Here is a 21,341-nt window from a genome sequence, read left to right as displayed (position 1 = left end):
TTATTTGACAAAAGAATTAACTATAACATTTCCAAATAAACTACAATCAGCCAATAGGATGTATATATATTAGCCCTAATATATATCTCTAAAGTTTCAATCAATTATCATGTGGTTCAAGATTCTACCAAAAATGTATACTCTCAGCTTCTGTCATCAATTATTCTGTGCATTCAATTTTGTATAAATGGAAGTGCTTTACTTGTGGATCTTCAAACAAATATATAATTGGTAAAATAAATTCCAAGAAATAATAAAGAGAACGCACCGATTAACCTTGAGACAATATCACAAGACCAAAGTATGTAGCTATACCAAGAAAAACAAGTGATACAAGCCCCCTGCAAATTAAAATAACACCTATATATCTCGTGAAAGTTTCAACATTTTGTTAATTGATGTCATGTGAAAATGAGAATGTTTTAATTATATAAAAAACGTGTCAATTTGGGTCGAATATGTATGTATAGCATATAGAAGAACTGAAAATGCAACGGGTCACAAATGGGTCAGACGAGTTAGACATGCCAAAACTTTCTAACACATTATGAAAATGTGTGAATTTGGGTTGTATTTATTTGATAACATATCAAATGGGTTAAATCATAACTGTAGAAAAAAAAATAGCTAAAAATGCAGCGGGTCACGATCGTTATATTTAAGAAACAGTGTAACTTTTAGTGATATAGTTTTTTAAGCATATTTATTACATTAATTATTCACAGTTCATGAAAAATATACAGAAGTGCTAGCAAATAGCAAGTCAGCACAACCGAAACTGACCCGCACATAAAACTAACAATTTTTAACCCAAACCCATTTTTGGCGCATTACCTAACTCATCAGTTTTGACCCAAACTCATAAAATGTAATAGATATTATCACAATTGTAAAGTATATATCCCTCCCCCCCACAAACAAACTTACAATCGTGCCCGAACACGCCCATTAACCCATTTTTTCTAAACGAGTTAGTGGCTGATAACCAAGTTGTACGTGTTAATCGAGTTTGTAGGTTGAAAAAATGGGTTAAACGGGTTAGTGGGTCGACTTGTTTCACTAAACAGGTTGGCATATCGACTATTTAACTTAACGGGTTTAACATGTTAACCTGAACACGACCCGTTTAACTGAACTCAACCCGAACACTACCTGTTTTTTAAACTTGTTATGAAATTGTGATGAAAGAATGATAACTAACCAAATGACACCCCACCCGACACCATTACACGGGCAGGGACAAACTTCTGCAAACTTCTCAGCATCACTAGTATGAACCTGTCTAGAAATTAAATCGCCATATATATCTGCATAAAAATGTAAAGTTTTCATCTTTAACTCTATAAATAAACACACACTAGGCATATCAATTTTGTATTTTAAAAGAATAAAACATTCTCGAAATAAAAATCATACCATAGATAGAAAACACACTGTTCATCACACCTGCAACATTATTGAGTGACAAGCAAGTAACATATTTCGGTCACTAAAAGCTTCACTCATGATGTAGCAAAAAGAGAGATCATGAATAGGCTTGTAAACGGACTGAACGTTTAGTTAACCGTTCGGTGGGAAGTTCGTCTATGTTCGTGCGCTTGATGAAAGAAGTAACATGAACAAAACATTTTGTTCATTTAATTAAACAAATGAAGATGAACACAAGTCTCGTTCGTTCATGTATGTTCATGAAGGTTCATCTATGTTCGTTAGTTTACGTTTGTTCGTATGTGTATTCATTTTAATTGTTAGACCCATTAAAATTTAGTCTTGTTATATTAATTTTTATAGGCCCAACAGATTGATATTCACAGATTACCTTTAACTTGTGTTTTCTCAGTTATGTTCGTTTATATTTGTTCAGCTGTGTTCAGTTAAATTCGTTTGTTTATGTTCGTGAACCGTTCGTATATACTGTTAACGAACGAACATGAACACGTTCGTCTTCTCAACTAACAAACGCTAACATGAAAACCCCGTTCATTTAAGTGTTCCTGTTTGTTTGATTCGTTTACAAGCCTAATCATGAAGAGTTGAAGATGCTAGTACCAATGAACATTATTATGTACCGAAGAATTCGAATTTTAGTTGTTTCTTGCAAGACCCAAACTACAGCAATGACCACCAGAAATCCTGGTAAACATAATGGACATAAAAAAAGTGTCAAATTTTGCAACTTTTATTTAAAGATTCAAAAAAAATAACTTAAAAAAAACATCAAAAGTTATCAAACCCGCCCGCCCATTTTGCCACCTAGAATTAGAACGAATATTTTTGGAGGATAGTATTGCCATACCTATGCAAAGCCCGCGAAGTGTCCACTGTGAATATGACATAAGAGTAAGATCATGAGATACTTCTAAGATAGAGGGGGCATTTCCAACTAATTTATGTAAAAAGTTGGTCAAATCATTTTATATTTTATATATAAAGGGGTCAAACGGTTGAAATTGTAAAGTAAAGCTAAAAAGGAAACGGGCCAAACGGGTTATTACAACCTCCTAAATTATTTTCTTCAATAAAAGTGAAAAATTATTCAACAATAAATTTGTAATTAGTTTTACTGATTAATTATTTACAAAACTAAGTCTTGTTTATAAAATTCTAAAGGATGGACAGTAAATAAAAAAAGGGGGTGCAGGTCAAACCAACCCATTGCGACGTCCCATCAAAGATATTTACTAATTCTGAACACATGAAAATGTTTAACTAATTTTGACCAGTTAAAGTTTTTACTAATCTGACCCGTCAAAAATTTCAACAAATTGTGACCCGTTACCCGACCTGAAACTCCTGCTACCTTGGTGGCTAACACATATAGATTACCAAAATAATAATTGAACATAAACAATGAGATGGAGAAAGTTATTTACATTTTTAGCAACAAAAAGAACAATAATCAAGGCAGCTGCTAAACATCCAGCAGCAATTCTTGCAGCTAAAAGATTTGTTGAAGCCAATATCAAAGCCATCCCCCAAAATGAAGATCCCAAATCTTTCAAACAACATAAAAACTTAGTATGCAGTTGAAAAGCTGATAATTTTATAAGGAATGTGAAAGAAGTTTACATCCAGCTGGCAATATAAACCAATATACACCGCCACGTGTGTCAGTCATCCCACCTTCATCAGCAAAAATTTGCATTCCTTCCACCTTCATTTTACATGAAAAGTTAGTGGCGGCAATTTTAACCTGTTTACTTAAACGGGCCAAATAAAAAATTTAGTCGAATGGAAACAGGTTGAAAGTTGTCGAAAGTCTGTTTTCAATGCACACAATATCCTAAATCATTTTTATTCAGCGATTGAGGTTATGATTGTAAGAATGTTGTTTTGTAATTATAATTTATGCATTAGTTATTAATAAAAATTAAAACTTGAAGAAAGATAAATCATAAATGGTTGTGGTGACCCACTAGACTTAATACTAAAAATGACCCGTTTTAGCCCATTGCCCACTATTCCAATCTACCCATCTTTCCACATCTACATTGTTTTTCTTTTTGTTGTCGCAATAATTTGGTTTTCTGTAATGAACCTCGCCCCACATCCGAAGTTGGGTATGTATAGGTATGCACCTACATACCTTATAATGCTTTTGATATTATTTGCATTCTAGAAAATAGTGTTGTATACCCAAATAAATATTAATGATAATGCATACCCTATTTCAGATTCATGGATCTGCATCACCTAGAATTTAATTATCAACCGAAGAACATGTACAAAACAAAAAAGCTACACAGGAATTCCTTACATGTCCACATGTAAGTTTGCAAGCAACAGCATGACTTGCTTCATGAAGAAATATAGTGACAAGCTTGAATGGCAAAATTATTACTGTCCTCCATAGCTACAAGATCAAATCAAATAACCAGTATAAAAATTTAAACAAACCGAACAAGTGATCCAACAAGCCAGCTAACCTTGCCCCCTCTCCCGGGCTAAGCTCGGGCTCAGTTCGTTTACAAACGAGCTGTCGAGCGAGCTTCAAGCCGGAAACTTTTTATAGTTTTATTTCAGGTCAAAAGGCATTTTGAGTATTGGATAAAAGTCAAATAATCATGGAGCAAGAGTATAATACCACCAGCTCCTGCTCCTGGATTCTTAACATTTTGACTATGCAAATAGTGAATGCACAACAACAACAACCATTCACTAAAAAAAACTGCAATTTAATATAATCACCCAAACAAAGTGGCATGAAAACAATAATATAAAGACAAACCCAAATCCAATTTGATGATAATTGAATAGAAATAGAACAAACCGCAAGAATGACAATGACACAGAAAGCCAGAGTGATGAGGAACACCAATTGATCATGATTGCAGCAGTTCTTGAGCTCCCAATTAGCACCCATTACTAGTATTAATCAAAGATTGATGGGAGTGAATATGAATATTAATAATAATAATAATAATAATAATTGCAGCAGGTGGGTTGGGATCTAGAGAGAAGATGGGCATGATTTAAGGAGTTAGAGGGTCAATGAATATTATTTTACAAATATTTATTTTCTGAGATAAAGAAAGAAAGGGGTTGGGAAGAACAATGAATATTGATTATTGTTTGTTTCTTAATTGACTTAAGTCAAAACTTTTTTCTTACAATTACATATGTGGGTCCAGGTGATAATAATCATGCATTCAATGATTCCAATACTAGAAAACTAATGGGAAAATCCTCAACATAGTCCGTCTACAAATTAAGATTCCAATTTTATCTCCTAAACTTAATATTTTAAAAAATGGTCATCTCTAACTCATCTTTGACCATGTATTAGGCGTCTTTGACGACATGTTAGCATAACACGTCGTCAAAGACGCGTTGGATTTCCTAACACATGGTTAAAGACGCTAGCACGTCGTCAAAGACGCGTTAGATTTCCTAACACATGGTTAAAGATGAGTTAGGCCTCCAAACACGTAGTCAAAGATATGTTAGCATCAAACGTATAGTCAAAGATATGTTAGCTTTTTGTTTGTTTTTTTTAATATTATATTTTTATAACTAGTTTTACTTATATTTATTTTTCTTTTTAACTTTTAATATATAAAGTTTTATATAATTTCCAATATACCGACGAGGCATGCTAACTTTTACCTACTGACCGACATAAACTTACTCAAACTCGAGCCGTGCCAAATCAATATCGAAATGTTCAATAAAATTTGACCCCGCTCGGTTTTAAATAAAATTTATGTTGGTCCGTAGATAAAAGTAAACATTTCTCGTTGGTATATTCGAAATAATATAAAATTTTATATAATAAAAGTTACAAAAGAAAAACAAATATAAGTAAAACTAGTTATAAAAATATAATATTAAAAAAAACAAAGAAAAAGCTAACATATCTTTAACTATATGTTTGATACTAACATATCTTTGACTATGTGTTTGGAGGCCTAACTCATCTTTAACCATGCGTTAGGAAATCTAACGCGTCTTTGACGACGTGTTATGCTAACATGTCGTCAAAGACGTGTTAGATTTTCTAACACATGGTTAAAGATAAGTTAAAGAGGGCCATTTTAGGAATTATTAAGTTTGGAGGACAAAACTAGAATCTATTTCCAAAATAAGGCTATTTTGGGAATTTTCCCAAAAACTAATTCTATATTTTAAAGATGCGTGCTTATATTTTATGATTAATTAAAATGACTTAAATAAAAAGTTGAATCAAATTACTTGCTATATAACCTTTTCATAAAAATCACATTATGTTACTTCCCAAAAATAATCTTATTTTGTTTTTTTATTCTTGTGTTAGAGCATGTATAACGAGGTGTTGCTTATGACACGTCTTCACCTTAACACCACTCCGGGTGTCTTGGGAAATAGGTTGTTGCCTACTTAGGCGTGCTCGTACCAACTTGTAGGATGTGTTCCGTTCCAAAATCAATCTTACTTACATTTGTTGCTCAATCATAGCATTTCATATTGTATTCTATTTATTTTAACTAATGTGGTAAATGAAGTCATTACACACTTTTTTTGAGACCTTTTTTAAGATGTATGACAATGACGTAACGGAGTGTTTTTCACTTTTCTTTGGAAGCACTACGGGTGTCCTTGTAACCTATTTTTTTCTTTTTTGGTATTTTGATATCATACAATAGTTGATAGCATGGAGTATCCATGTTCTTTGTTATGTACCTTAAAAGGAATAATACTTACTGAAAAGAAATGCCATAAAAATGATCTTTATGCTTGTATTGTGTATGTACCTAATTTTCAGGTTAAATTTGTCCTTAAAAGGATAACACTTTGTTTCATTTATTTTCCTAATACATAGTTTAGTTGAAATTCAATTGTCATACTTTAGAGGCACAGCTTTAATCAGGTACAATGCTGGTTTATGTCGTTAAATAATATTTTCAATCCTTTCTGATAAAGACATATGACGGATATATACAATCATGTGTTTTAAATAAAGAGATGGAACCATATAATAAAATAAAAAACATGAGGAGAAATAAAATATGCAAGTTATATATAAAACATCAAAGGGATTTAAGTACATTTTCCAATTAATGAGAGTTTGGTTCACAAAATGCTTTAAAAGCACAACATTAGCCATAACATTTATACCATTTTCTCTAATTATTTTAAGACTGAGCATATGAAGTTTTGGGCTTTTTGTTGCAAAAATAATATGTTTCCGCTCTAAATACCTCAGAATTAAGCAAAACTGTAGCATAAAATCTCCACATATTCTACTTAGTTTTTTGCAAACAGTACAAAGACCCCAGATGAGACCGCATACAATCTTCTAAACACATTTCAGAATCAAACAATAAAAGTATATTGTGAACAACTAGATAGCAATGTCGGTTTCTTATAACTACTTTTCATCGGTTGCCAAAATGTAACAGGAACGCAAATATGAAACAAAATCTAGAAAACATCAACCGTCTGTTGTCTCATCAATCCTGATCTAGTTCCTCCGAAAGTCCTGTAAGAAAGTGAGAAAAAACATGAATAAACATCTCATCAGAACAGCAAATGACAAAACAAACAGGTACAACTATATAAGACACAAGTACTGCTCATACTAATGAGCAGCTCAAACACCAAATAAGTGAGATTTCAATGTTGTTCAATTAGATTAGATTATTTTATTTACTAACACTTTACTAAAACTACAAAAGATAAAAGTTGTCTACAAAGTAATTCCATTAACTTAAACAGATAACCTTTTTTTAAAAGGCAAAAATAACAGATAACTATCTTTAAGAATAGCTACTATAATCCTAAACTCTGTCTAATATATTCATAATTTCATATGTAAACTTAGAACACTGAGCAAAAGATGACTTAGGACACACAAGAAAAGAAGAATTAGGCCTATAAATGAACCAAACATTCAATGAACCGTCCGGAAGGATGTTCGTTTATTTAATAAACAATCAAACATGACAATTTTTTTTGTTCATTTGGTTAAAAGAACAAACAAGAACACATGGCGAGTTTGTGCATTTATGTTCGTGAATGTTTGTATACGCTCGTTTATGTTCGTACTTTATGTTCATTTATGTTCGTCAATTTAAGTTCGTTTATACATTTATTAAAATATTTAGGTCCGTTGCAATTTAGTTTACGCTTAAGAAATTAATATATTGATGTCTTAGGCCAAACATAGTGATCTTATGTTTACTTATAATTGGTGTTCGCTCGGTTATGTTCGTTCATCTATGTTTGTTTACATTCATGAACTGTTGGTTTATACTATGAACAAACGAACGTATACAAACACAAACACAAACACAATCATTTTCTTAATGAACACACGCGAACATAAAACCCCATTCGTTTAATTGTTCATGTTCAATCGTTTGTTCGCTTAAAGCTAGACGAACGAACAGGTGAACAGGTGCAAGCCCAATTCGTGTTCGTTCGGTTTGTTTACAAGCAAGATGCTTCTTTTGGCAATCGTAACTTTAGACCCAATTACAAGAATTAAACGATATTTACCAATGATGTGATGGTATTTTACTGACGCAACATCTTCTGTAACTGAAGCACTTGGTTCCTTTGATCTGGTGGTAACATATTAATCTGTTCAGGTGTCAGACTCATAACCTGTTGAAGCAGTGCCTTTTCCATGTCAGCAGTTAACTGCAAAAACACAAAATTCAATAATTAAAAGCCATAGCAACAGTATCTATTTTAAAATAAGTTTGTATGCATTTGAAGATGCTTTGGATGGCTTTGGACTTGTAAACGAACTAGACGTTCAATGAACCTTTCCTGAACTGTTCAGCGGATAGTTTATTATAAACGAACGAGCATGGACATGTTCAAAAAGGTTTGGTTACGTCCACACTTTTATGTTAGTGAATGTTCGTTTGTTTGTGTTCGTTTGTTAATTTTCGTTAGCATAATCATTTACAATTTAAGCTGATTACAATTTTGTCTGGTTTCAAAAAGTTTTTAGGCCCAACACATTATTGCTCACATTTACTTTTAATTGATTTTAGCTCAGTCATGTTCGTTCATTTACATTCGCAAACCATTCGTTTATATTGTTAACAAACGAACATAAATGAACACGGACATGTTCATTTTTAGAGAAACGATCACGAACAAAACAACCCCATTCAATTAATTGTTCGTGTTTGTTCGGTTGGTTTACATGTCAATTTGACCTGTTATCAAAAGCTGCAATCCAAATTGGACTCCTCTTTGTATTTATAAGATAAAACTACAGTAATAAGAATTTATCTGTTGTTCTAGGAAATAGAGAATAGACTTACTGATGCAGGTCGAGGTGGCTGACTGGCAGAACTCATATGAGGAAGAAAGGGTGGTGGTGATGGTCCTTCAGGCATCCAATTGGATCCTCTTTCGGGTTGGATTCCCATTTGATTGAAATCCATCCCTACATGTGAACTTCCTCCCTGTTGACCAAGTCAAACACCAGAATGATCAAGCCAAAATTTATTATTTTTTTAAAGAAGCAAATTTATGTGATCCTGCATCTTCCATATAACGGATTTTTTTTCAGAAAAAAGCAAGATGGATATTTTTTATAACATCTAATTGTGAACTGAAACCCAATTAGTGTTGAAAAGTACTTTAAATTGATGCATATTGTTTAGAGGATATTTGGAGACATGATTAGGTTGTAACAGAGCATTTTGTAGCATAGAACATCAAGGTAAAAGGTAATCAAGATGTTTCCTCATGTTTGTCTATTTTAAATATCATGGATTCAAATAAAGATTTAGGATTACCTGGTACAATGTTTGAGGCGGCTGCTGATTCGGGAGTGGTGGCTGTCCTTGAGAAAACGGGGTGCTCATATTAGTGGGAGGTCTTGAAGCTGACTATAATATTAAAAAAAATAAATGAGAAAATGTGATAGTAACAGATATTTAGGGTATGTTAGTTTGTTATTTGGTTGAAAATGAATGAATGAAGAACATGTAAAATTGAATAGACAAATCTCATGCAATGAATCATTCCATTCCAATAACATGTTTTATTGGCCTGTAAAAGATGGAATGAGTTTCCATTTGAACCTTTTATGTTATATGCAGGCTAAAGTGAGTGCATAAGTTTATCTATATTTTAATACATTATTTAATATATATGTAGTTGTGTACATAAGAAACTTGATAAAATCTTACTAAAAACTCAAATAAGATTATAAAAAAAGGCGTGTTAATATTGGATTTTTTCACCGTTTTATCGATCAAGTCTAAATTTTTTTGTATTTGTTCACAATGTCATAGTAACTGGTTAAACAGGTCAAAATGGTCCATATATTATGTTGAAAATTGGTTGTTTCTGTCCAATATTAACGCAATTATATGTCAAATTAAAAAATACTTTTAAAAAATAGTTAAATCCCTCAACTTTTTAACATGTCAAAAATGCCATAAACTTATTGAATAGGTCATAATGTCCTTTAGAACAAGCAAAAAATGTTAACAAGATATAACCACTACCAATTACCAAAATCATCTAAGGGATTAATGTTTAAAATTGATTGCTTAAATCCACATCAACCTTTAACATACATATCTTCTAGTTGTTTTTCTAAACACAAAAACTTCATAACAGAAGTCTGACACTTTTTAAAAGACTTTTGCTACATATAACAACCCACACCTACAATTATGACATGAATCTTACATGAAACACAGGCTGTGAATGATGTGGTTGTGATGCACCCTGGTGCTGAAAACCTGCACCAGGTCCCATGTGAGGATAACTTTGATGAGGAAAAGTTGGTGGCATAGATGCCGGTCTGGGTTGTGGCGGTAGTGGCGGTTGAAGTGGTGGTTGAAGTGGCAGATGAGACGTGCTACTTATATGCATAGGCGGCTGCAACGGGGTGGTTACAGGCGGCAATGACGGTTGAATAACCGATGGCGGCGGCTGAGTAGAATATTGAGGCACCATATTTGAGGATTGTGGAGATAACATTGGTGGTGCTAACGGAGCATTAGTATGAGTTCTATTATGTTGCACTGGTTGTAATGGAAGTAATGGTGTTGGTAAACTTGCTGGCTGCTGCGCTGGCAATGGAGGGTTTTGAACGGGTTTCTGAGCCGGCGGCGTTGCTTGCTGAGGATGTGGCGGGCCGTCCTGCTGAGTTTTGGGTGTTTCTTGAGGCGGATGCAGCATTCCAAGCATTATTTGTGCCTGATGAAACAAGCAAAGAAAGAATTATTACAATTTTGATTTAAAAGATTATATACTGCATTGTCACCTCATCAATGTGAAGTTCATATTGATATATATTGGGTCCACGCCAGCAGCCTGAGACCCATCGGTTTTACTATTTCTAAGTTTTAGCCATGCATTAATGTTTTTCAGTAGTTTAATTTGTGTTTCTCTTTTTTATTTTAGTTATCTGCGTGTGTTTTATTTTACTTCCAGTTGAAGTCCTACATAATTAGAGCTCATGGGTTAGCGCTTAGTGGTTCAGTTTGTTTTCCTTTTTTTTTCTCCAAATGTATCAACAGATGTTATCAATAAAAATTATTTGTTTTCATTGGATTATGAGTAATTGATCCTTTCCATTGCTAGTTCAAGGTTAGCAACTTGAATGATGCTATTCGGGGTCTAAATTAGGGTTGAGTAGTGCAACTGTATCTCAACTTGAGTTTAGAATTTGCTCAACAGGTAGTTCGGGTGGTCTTTCTGTATCTCGAATTACCGTTACCTGTTGATTCTATATCACGTATATTTGTAGAAGATTCAACACATGTACGCATGATTATGACTAGATAAATATTGAGAAAATCACAATTAAAACATTGAAAAGTCAAAATAGCCACAAATTGAAAGAAACAAGTGAGCCCTAGAAAGAAAGAAAGAAAGAAGCAGAGACCTGGAAGAGAGCCTTGGTGAGTGGAGGGTTTTGAATGAGGATTTGCCTGGCTTGCTCCTGGTTCTGTTCTATCAACGTCTAAGCCAACACATCAATCAATCAGTTCAATAGAAAACATCATAATTTAAACCCTAATACCTTCATCTGAGACATTAAATCGTAGAGTTGATTCTTTGACATTCCTGCCAGATTCATCGACGACACACCGTCCGCCATTCCTAACCGACCGACCTAGGGTTTACAACTCAACGGCCTGCCGCTGCTTTTCTTGCTCTCGTTGTTTAACACTTCAATTTTCTCAACGTCAATGATGAATCAGGTAACATGTTATATTTTTTTAAATTAAAGAGAAAAAAAAAACAGTTAGTGAATAAAATGTTTGTTACTTGTTCGTCTCTTTTCTTCTTACACATTACTCATTAGGATGGATGAGATTGGTAACCGTACTAAAAATCCCAATCTTGAAAATCGTAAATTTTTTGTACCGGTATCGAAATATTCGGTTCAGCATCACTACAGGTACCGATATAAAAGGTAAAATTTGAGAAGTACCGCTACCGTATCGGTACCAAAACTCAAAACTTTGGTACATATTTCAGTACTGGTACCGGTATCAATACTGAATTTGCCCATCCGTATTACTCATACAGTTGTACTCATCTTTCTTTCGGTCTTTCATTAAGACTAACTGGATAAAGTGTTTCTGTTTATCTTTACATGGCTCTGTGATCCGAACCAAAACTTTAAACTTGTTTTGGCATGTATAAATGAATGTAGTCCTGAGTCATGGTATGATGCTAACTAACACCAACCTCTTAGAAGATGGTTTCAATTCTCTTTTGCTTGGTTTTTAAGGATTTGACGCTCTATTGGGATTTGTGACTTGGCTTTTTAGTTTATTAGATTTATTAACTAGAACTAGAATGAGCTTGAATTGATGTAGAAAGTGATAGTTAACATAAGGTTAACCAAATTAAGTGAAATACTGATATGTCTTTCCTTATAACCGAAAAGAATAAATAATTCGTAACCGGAACTAAATTTGATTAACTCATAACCATAGCTGTGATTCATACTTGCCTCGAATATTAGGGAAGACCTAATTTGTATATAGGTGTTTTTATATGAATAATGACGAAAGTGAAACACAAAAAAAACACGCTATAACCCTCACCACTTAGGATATTATCAGAATTGAAATTACTACATTGACCCCAACGTTTACCAAATTGGACCTATTTTTTAATCCTCCTAAACCCGTATGTCTAGACTTCGTTATCTATTTTATTTTAAGTTAATGCCTCCTTGTTAGAGAATAATAACTCATTTATTGCCCTCCAAATGGACCAGCATGTTGTCATAATGCTCGTACGTTTCATTCATTTTAAAAAATGATCTTTGACAACAATATACTAATTCAAAATTTTCCTTCAGTTTTCACCTATAGAAAACAAGTAGTCTACGAGCTTCGTCTCACCTCGCCACCTCAAGTCTTTCATTTTGCAGCATAATATTATAATAAAGCCTCCTTTTGGCACCACCATCTAGGACATCTCACATCCACATTCAAAAGCCTTGAAACATTTAGCTTATAGTTTTACAAATTCGTGTCGCATCAATACTATTTTTTATTTTTATTCATAAAAAATATCATAACAAATCTTATGTTTTGGTAAAAAGAACCTAAATTTGGTAGGGATGGTTATTGTACAATAATCAGTTATCGTACATTACGTACGTGAGTTTTTTGAACGTCGATTTCAATTAAACTCTATGGCATAACCGTAAATATCGAATCAACAACCCAAACTAATAGCATCAAATTCATCGAGTATAATCCAAAATCTGAACTTCGCGTTCTATCTCATCCAATTTTTGAACTATAATAGAGCTTAAACTACAAAATCTCAAAAGTCAAAACCAAAATCAAAATAGAAAGTAGTTAAACATCAAGAATCTTCAAATAGATCAAAAATTGTATGATTTAATCAAACGAATTAATGTGTAGGAGACTTTAGAATCATCAGTCGACTATGAAATTGCAGAATAATAATACTCAATTGAGCTCATATTATGGTTCAAAAATATTACGTTCAGGTGAGCTATGATTAGGGTTAGGCCAAGTATAATACGATTACTAACGGAGATAATATTGTGCAGGTTTTCAAAACAGAGTGCGAAAAATGAAATACACACTGTACATTTAAAACGTTCAGATAAAAATCCAAGGCATTCAGAACAATTTTTTGACCAAATCGAATTACACACTTAAAACGTTCAGGCAAAAATCTAAGACATTTAGAACAATTTTCGGACCAAAACGAATTACACATTTAAAACATTCAAGCAAAAAACTAAGAAATTCAGAATAAATTTCCAAGCAAAACGAATTACACACTTAAAACATTTAGGCGAAAAACTAAAGTATTCAGAACAAATTTATGAGCAAAACGAATTACACACTATACATTTAAAACACTCAGACAAAAATACACATTATACATTTAAACGCTTTGTAACTTTCAATTCATGTTTAGTTTATAAATTGAAGTTGATATGAGGACCGATGGATGATTTCTAAATGCCTTAGATTGATTTCCTTGCTCAATTTTTTGACCAGAGTTCATCAATTTTACACTATGAATTCTTTATTAGCGTTAAGTTCAAAATTGACGTATTTTGACATCTTCAGATCCAAAAGTTTCGGTTTAAGATCAACGTAAATCGTGAACTGGTCGAAATGAGTCCAATTAATTAGGACAGATTCAGAATTGATGAAATTTACAATTTTACTACCGTGTGCTTTTTGAAATCGATGGTGCAGGAACTGGCGTACGTAATTCACGATAAGAGATTATTGTATTAGATCCTTTATCAAATTTGGTATACCAACGTACTTAAAACTCACCAAAAATATACAAAAAAGCCTTTCAATTCTGTTTAAAAAATTTATTTAACTTGTATAAAATGCAGATTAATACCTTTTTATTGCATCACTTGTAACAAGTACATGCATCGAACGTAATTTTAGAGCCATTAATACACCAAAATCAGTTTTAGGGAACTTGTTTGTGACTTCTTGTGTATATTTGACAAGTTTAGAGATTTGATACTCCAAAGATAGGACAGAGATTATTTTTTGCATGTAAGATATCAAAGTGTCTTAGTTTTTTTTATAGCATTAGAGCATCCAAACGCACTTTTTTGGGGTGTTTTAAGCTCGTCTGAAGGAGACAGTCGAGCAGAGGAAAGAGGGGGTTGTTAACCGTTTTTGGCTGTAATATGAGCAGTTACTTAAGCAGAGGAGAGACTGGGTCGCTAAACAAGATTCAATGCTATCATGAGTAAAAGATGTTTAAATAGAAGCACATCAGGTCAGGCCAGGCCTTGTCACGCTATAGAATTTGTTTTAAGGTAGTATCTAGAAAAGAATTTTGAGCTAGATTTTACCTTTAGGCAAAAGCCACCAACTATTCACAAAAAAATAAAAAATAAAAAAAATGATGAAACGTGTAAACGGGTCGGCCCAACCCAGACCGGACATCCAGCTTACCATATCAGAAAGAGTAAAAAGAGAAGTACACAATCTACTAAACTTTCACGATCACAATAAAATATGTGACAACATTCTCTCAGTCAAAAAGCAGTCCAATTCTTCCTATAAATAAAGATCCGGTAAACAAAAACACACACTGAAGGCTGATTCCTTAAATTACCTACCATCTGTTGGTGGGTGGTTTCACTTTGTAAATCCTAACTATCCAGTTTGAGGTTGTGAATGCTTCTTCCAAGTATTCAAGTTTCACGTCTTTATTCCCTATTTCGACTCCCCTTGCTCTATCATACCTGTCAATGTCATTTTACAAATTATAAGAAAATCATATTCATTTCAACCGAACGACTGTTCCAAAATGGATGTGACAACTTTAATCCGTTTACTTATGAATGGATTGTCTTTTATATTCTACAGGCCAAAACTTCTTCCATAATCAATGTAACAAAGTTAAGACACTCACCCTGGAGGTTTTCCGTACTCTGTTGTCAGCTCCCCAAATCGATAATAGCATAGCTTGTACCTACAATCAGTTTAATTCAAAAGAATGAAAACAATTCTTGTTCAGTTAACACACACACACACACACACACACACGCATTATATATTAATACACGCAGAAGACAAAATTTTTTTTTTGCAAGAACATAAAAGATATAACAAATCATTTCATTTTTTCAATTTTGAAAAAACTTAAAATACAAGAAAATGGTTAAAATGCAATGTTTATTCATCACTTTTAACATTCTAAAAAAATACATATACAAAATTCATTTATTTAGAACCTGAACACAAGAACGCATCATGTGTCGGGATACTACCTACACATGTATTATAGGTAAACTTTTACAAGTTATAAAAAAACATATGAACAAATTCGTTTAATGGTTTTTTTTGTGTATATAATATAGACATTCGTATGCAAGAAGCAAAAGTTATTAAAATACGAACCATTGATAGAAAATTAAATTATAAGCAATATAGCAAATGTTAATCACAAGAGCTAAATTCGAATATCTTCTCTGTAAAAACATGCTTCATTAAGCTAGAACAGGCCTTTTAGTAATTTAACAAAAAATTGAAATAGATCTATACTTTGATAGCAATTCTAACTCAACCAAATTAAACAAAAAAATAAGATAATAAAGCCAGAAACTTACATTAGACAATTTAACATTTTGGGAGCCGCTCCTTTATCGACACGATATTCACCGTTAACAAGATAATCAGGTTCCTTGATCACAGGGAAAACTCCACCACCAATTCTCACCATCCACAAAAACCTAAATACATACATCATTATAATTTGTAATAACAGTACCATGATTTATATAGTTAAGATATTTTCTCAATAAGCACGTTTAAAAAAGACAACATACTTGTTAATATCATCAGAAGAGTAACCGGTAACACCACCGAAAACAACCAACACATAATCCACATCAAGCGATCTCATTATCTCATACGCTTCATCTTCATAAGACGACATTGCCCTTCCAACTGTAGCAATATGGGTATTATTCCACGTGTTATTGTCCACAATAACTGTCCTGTTCCCCATGGCTGTAATTTGATAACCGTAATCCCACCAAGACATTATTTTAGCATCTGAGGGAGTATTTTGTCTAAGCCAAAAGTATGCTTCACGGTAGTCGTCAAATATAACTCTCTGACCGTGGGCCCCACGTGCAGCTAACACGATTGATGGGGATGAGTATGCCTCTGATGTCACCCATGTGCAATGGATTGCGTATCTGCTTAGTAAGTAAAATGCACCGAAAAGTAATACAGTAGCGCCATTTTTAAGGTACGGTATAGATTGATCAGCTGCCACTTGTTGCTGCAATAAATAATTAAATATATTACCAAAAAACAAAAACTCAAAACTTGTTGCCATAAATGCATTAAACTAGAACAGTATTTCCAGTTGATTACTTTATAAACCTAGGCCCATAAACGAACCAAACATTCAGTGAACCGTTTGGCGGGAAGCTCGTTTATTCAATAAACAAACATACATACATAAATAAAACTTTCCGTTCATTTAGTTGAACAAACAGACATGAAAAAGTGTAATGTTTGTTGATACATGTTCGCAAGCATTCGTTTTAAGTTCGTTCATTTAAATTCGTTTACGTTCATTCATTTATGTTCATTTCTTTACGTTCGTTTATGTTTGTTAATATACTACTTAAATTTTTAGATCCATCACAATATATTTTATTCACTTTTAGGCCCACGGTATTGTTGTTCGCGGCTACTTTTAATTGGTTTTAGTTCAGTTATGTTCTTTAATCTATGTTAAGTTATTTTCGTTCGTGAGCCGTTCTCGTTTATGATATTAACAAAGAAACATAAACAAACACAGACACGTTCATTTTCTAAAAGAACGAACACAGACACATTCATTTTCTTAACGAACAAACACAAATAAAAAAGCCATGTCCCTTTAATCGTTCATGTTCGATCGTTTGGTTGAAGTTAAACAAGCAAACACGAACATGCTCAGTTGGTGTCGCATCGTTTGTTTACAGGGCTATAGCCCTATATAAACCTGAGGCATGTCATATCCCCAATTTAGCAACTTCAAAACTTCTAAAGACACCACCAAAAGACAAACAGGATTCTCACCTTAGATGATCCCTTTGTGCCACTTGTTCCCTTAGCTGACACAGTTTGACCGGTCTTTCCCCTAATACACTGAGTCAAGTTCTTTATTGTAGCTGATACTGCAATCGCACTAATAAGACAGACCGCAGGCGTTGCAACAAGAATCAACCGAACCATCACACCCGCAAAATACATACTTGTGAGTCCATACATCACAATAAAAATAGTGGCATCTGACAACCGTTTGAAGCAGAAGTATAAACCAGCTGGAAACAGGAAAAGCAGGATATGGAAGTCAAACATGAAAGATGACCATGCGGTTGGTTGATGCTCAGAAACTGAAGCTATAATTGGTATATGATCTTTAGCGTATGTAGGGTCCAGTAAAGAGTAAAACCGGCCCGTCCATGGTGAGATGTAACCAGAAGCTGTGCCTAACCCCAGTGCAATTGCACCCACGGTTATTGCTGATGTCACACTGATCCTTAAAAGTGCTTGAAACAGTTTTGTATCGTTTAACATGTGTTTGATCCAAATCAAGAAGTAAAATACCTGCCAACATAACAAAAAATGTTACTGTAACTAGACATGTAAACGAGCCATGCGTTCAACTAGAAATTTGGTTATTTGATATACATACAAACATGAACACATGTCGCATTCGTTCATTTATGTTCCTAAACGTTCACTCATTTATATTTATTATGTGAAATAACAGAAGCAAGCATTCAATGAACCATTTGGCAGAAAGTTCGTCTATTAAATAAACAAACGAACATGAACACATGTCTCATTTTTTTCTGCACGTGAACGTTCGTTTCCGTTCACTCATTTATATCCGTTTATGACTTTATGTCAAAATAGCTAGGCCTATAAACGAATCCTCGTTCATTCATTTATGTTTGTGAACGTCTTTTTATGTTCATTCATTTAAATCTGTTTATGTGAAATGACTAGGCCTATCAAAAATCAAGCATTCAATTGTTTACGTTCATTCATTTAAATTTGGCGGGAAGCTCGTTTATGTAATAAACGAACAAACACGGACAAACTTTTTTTGTTCATTTAATTAAATGAACGAACATGAGCACACGTCACATACGCTCATTTATTAAATAAACGAACTTCCCGCAGAGCGGGTCACTGAACATTAGTTCGTTTACAGACCTGACTTTAATATCACACGTCCTAGCATCACCTAACTTCCAATTATTAGAAAAGTTGAAACACGTTACTTATTTTTTAGGGAATTTAATTCCTTTTTATATCACCACAATGTAACCAAAAAGCATACTACGAAAACCTTTACAGAAATAGCAAACTATTCTTGTCTTTATCAAAAAAGGTTCATGTGAAACAAACACTTTTTAATAAAGCAACACTCTTGATACCCCAAATCCATACCTGAATCAAGAAAAACACTCCCATTGCAGCCATATGTTCTCCTGACTGCACATGTTGAAACCCTACAAACCGAATCTGCATGGCAAGCAACATTCCCACTATATACATACAATTATAAGCCACATACAACCTCATCGAATACCTCCCGGTAACCAACAACACCAACACATACAACGGAATCAAGTTAATAATAAACACATAACCACCCCAAGCAGACACCATATAAAAGTACCCAAACGCGGAAGCAAGAGCCCACGCAAGAGAACCGGTATTCACCGCCTTAACAAACAAATAAAAAGTAAGCAGCAACGCGAAAATCGCAACACCTTCATTATCATAAGATCCAGCCACGGACCTAGAAATATATCCAGGACAAATTGCAATCAACGCTGCTGCCACAAGACCTGCACCGGAATCCCACAGCTCTTTCCCGAAGAAATACGCGACAATCGTAGTATTCGAAGCAAAAAACGGAGCAGTTAACACACAAACTTCACGAATATGAACTGCAAACCGGAGGAACTTAAGAGTCCAGTAAATTAAAGCGGCTGTTACCATGAGACCTGTAATATGGGAAAGATTTCATTGAATTAACTAACTGATGAATATAAACCTTAATATATAAACATTATTAACAAAACTAAGTTTATCTCCTTTTATAATTTTTGTGCAATTATTTCAATCCAACTGGGACCGTTCCAACCACAGCCCGTTCCAACCCAGACCCGCTTTGACCTGAACCAAAAAAACCCATTTTTAATTGACCCGTTTCGGCCCTGACCCATTCCGACCTTAACCCGTTCCAATCTGAATCCATTCCAGCCCGAATCCATTCTGACCCAGACCCGTGCCAATATGAGCCCTTTCCAACCCGGGCTCGTTCCAATCTGAACCCATTCTAATCCACCCCCAATTTGACCCGAACCAAAAAAAATCCCTTTTTTAATTGACCCGTTTCAACCTTGACCCATTCCGACCCTAACCCAGACCCATTTTGACCCGAACAAAAAAATCCTTTTTTAATCGACCAGTTTGGACCCTGACCCATTCCGGTAACCCGAAACCCGCATGCCAATCCTATGACACAAACTAAACGATAAACACATCAAGGGTAAAATGGTAAATAAAAAAAACCTAACCTGGATAGAGGGTTCCACCGATGATCCGGCCGAGTGGGTACCAACTCTCGGAGTCAAACCAGTTCCAGAACTCGTAAAACCCCTTTTCCGTCAAATACAAAGTCGTCCGGTAATTGAAATACGGGTCGAACTCGTGGATCATGCTCTCGTAACGAAGAACACTGAAGAGGCGAGTGACGAAGGCTAGAATGTATACCAGACAGAGGACAGTGACTCGGATCAAGAGCTCTTGTTGCTTGGTTTTGAGCTTTAGGGTTTTGAGTGAGAATAGATCGGACTTGGAGATGGAGTGAGTGGACGCCGGCGAGTGTGAGGGCTTCTTGGCGGCGTCTAGCTTGACGGCCATGGTGGTGATTGGATTGGATTGGATTGGATCTATGAAGATGATGATGATGATGATGATGATGATGATGGGTTCAATACGGAAGGTGTGATCTACAAACACTCTCACCTACTAACTAACCAACGAAACAAATAGTATGTTTGACTTTTTGAGTCAATGCTTTTGTATTAAAGAGTAATATTATTCTTTCTATTTATCAAAGTGCCAAAGTGGTATGGTATATGACTCAATGTGAGAAGATGTTAAGATGATCTCTTTTGTAAACTTTAGTCTTTTGTTACACATCAAACTTTCATATTTCTTGATTTTAAGGATACAATTATAACAAAGAGACGGGTAAGCGAGTATCAAGCTGCGCCATCCCCCCGTTTTGAATGGTAAAATTAATCCTACTGAAAACAAAGTAATAAGCTACTATGCACGACCCGCTAAACTCTTTTCAGAAACGTAATAGCTTCGGGGCAAGAGAGCCGAATGTATCAAATGTTTATGGGTCTAACTTTCATAACCATTCATATTTGATTTATGTTGAAGTGAATCTTAACCCATACGGATATGGATCATGATCGGCTTCTAGATGCGGAAACAAATGATGAAAGGATTGTGAAGGAAAGATTTTTTGGACATAGTAATACACAGGTATTGATGTGTCACATGGTTGCAATTACAGTTGCACTTATATAGTGGACGTTATCTTGGTATATTTAGGTGTGAACTTGTGGGTTCCCTTTCTTTATGGCTGTTATGTACGATTGTCCTTTCTGTCTTTGTATCTATTGATGCGGTTCTTTCTAATTACTGATAAGTGATAAGAGACTATGATTAAATGATTAATACAACAGACAATTCTTCATTACATCTTAATTAATAAAGCTACAATAATGGGTTGTCTCCTCACTAATATAACATAATACCATACCAAGAATCATCTTGCTACTTATCATC

General features: G+C 34.2%; 3 protein-coding genes across 3 annotated transcripts; all 3 read right to left on the bottom strand.

Moving 5' to 3' along the window:
- Positions 1-257: 257 nt before the first annotated feature.
- On the bottom strand, positions 258-4,370 carry LOC143621840 (uncharacterized). Its single transcript, XM_077093144.1, has 9 exons — positions 4,271-4,370; positions 3,758-3,853; positions 3,070-3,154; positions 2,874-2,995; positions 2,297-2,321; positions 2,050-2,133; positions 1,417-1,446; positions 1,202-1,307; positions 258-341 (listed from the first exon to the last, which is right to left on the bottom strand). The coding sequence occupies exons 1-9, from the start codon at positions 4,361-4,363 to the stop codon at positions 272-274; spliced, it is 711 nt and encodes a 236-aa protein (XP_076949259.1). The 5' UTR covers positions 4,364-4,370; the 3' UTR covers positions 258-271.
- Positions 4,371-6,829: 2,459 nt separating this feature from the next.
- Positions 6,830-11,563, bottom strand: LOC143621910 (cleavage stimulating factor 64-like). The gene is made up of 7 exons (XM_077093192.1): positions 11,486-11,563; positions 11,348-11,425; positions 10,144-10,656; positions 9,240-9,332; positions 8,760-8,903; positions 7,978-8,121; positions 6,830-6,958 (listed from the first exon to the last, which is right to left on the bottom strand). Exons 1-6 carry the CDS (start codon positions 11,561-11,563, stop codon positions 7,996-7,998), a joined length of 1,032 nt encoding a protein of 343 aa, XP_076949307.1. The 3' UTR covers positions 6,830-6,958; positions 7,978-7,995.
- Positions 11,564-15,017: 3,454 nt separating this feature from the next.
- LOC143621936 (dolichyl-diphosphooligosaccharide--protein glycosyltransferase subunit STT3B) lies at positions 15,018-20,347 on the bottom strand. Its single transcript, XM_077093212.1, has 7 exons — positions 20,054-20,347; positions 18,915-19,477; positions 17,532-18,062; positions 16,280-16,740; positions 16,061-16,183; positions 15,364-15,423; positions 15,018-15,193 (listed from the first exon to the last, which is right to left on the bottom strand). The coding sequence occupies exons 1-7, from the start codon at positions 20,193-20,195 to the stop codon at positions 15,064-15,066; spliced, it is 2,010 nt and encodes a 669-aa protein (XP_076949327.1). The 5' UTR covers positions 20,196-20,347; the 3' UTR covers positions 15,018-15,063.
- Between the last annotated feature and the right edge of the window lie 994 nt (positions 20,348-21,341).

Source organism: Bidens hawaiensis, unplaced genomic scaffold (assembly GCF_021521415.1).
Source record: "Bidens hawaiensis isolate Kalapana, Puna unplaced genomic scaffold, B.hawaiensis_p1.1 tig00002977_1, whole genome shotgun sequence".
In the NCBI taxonomy this organism is placed as follows: Eukaryota; Viridiplantae; Streptophyta; class Magnoliopsida; order Asterales; family Asteraceae; genus Bidens; species Bidens hawaiensis.
Note: the sequence above shows the minus strand (reverse complement) of the source record. Positions and strands in the feature narration are given on the sequence as shown.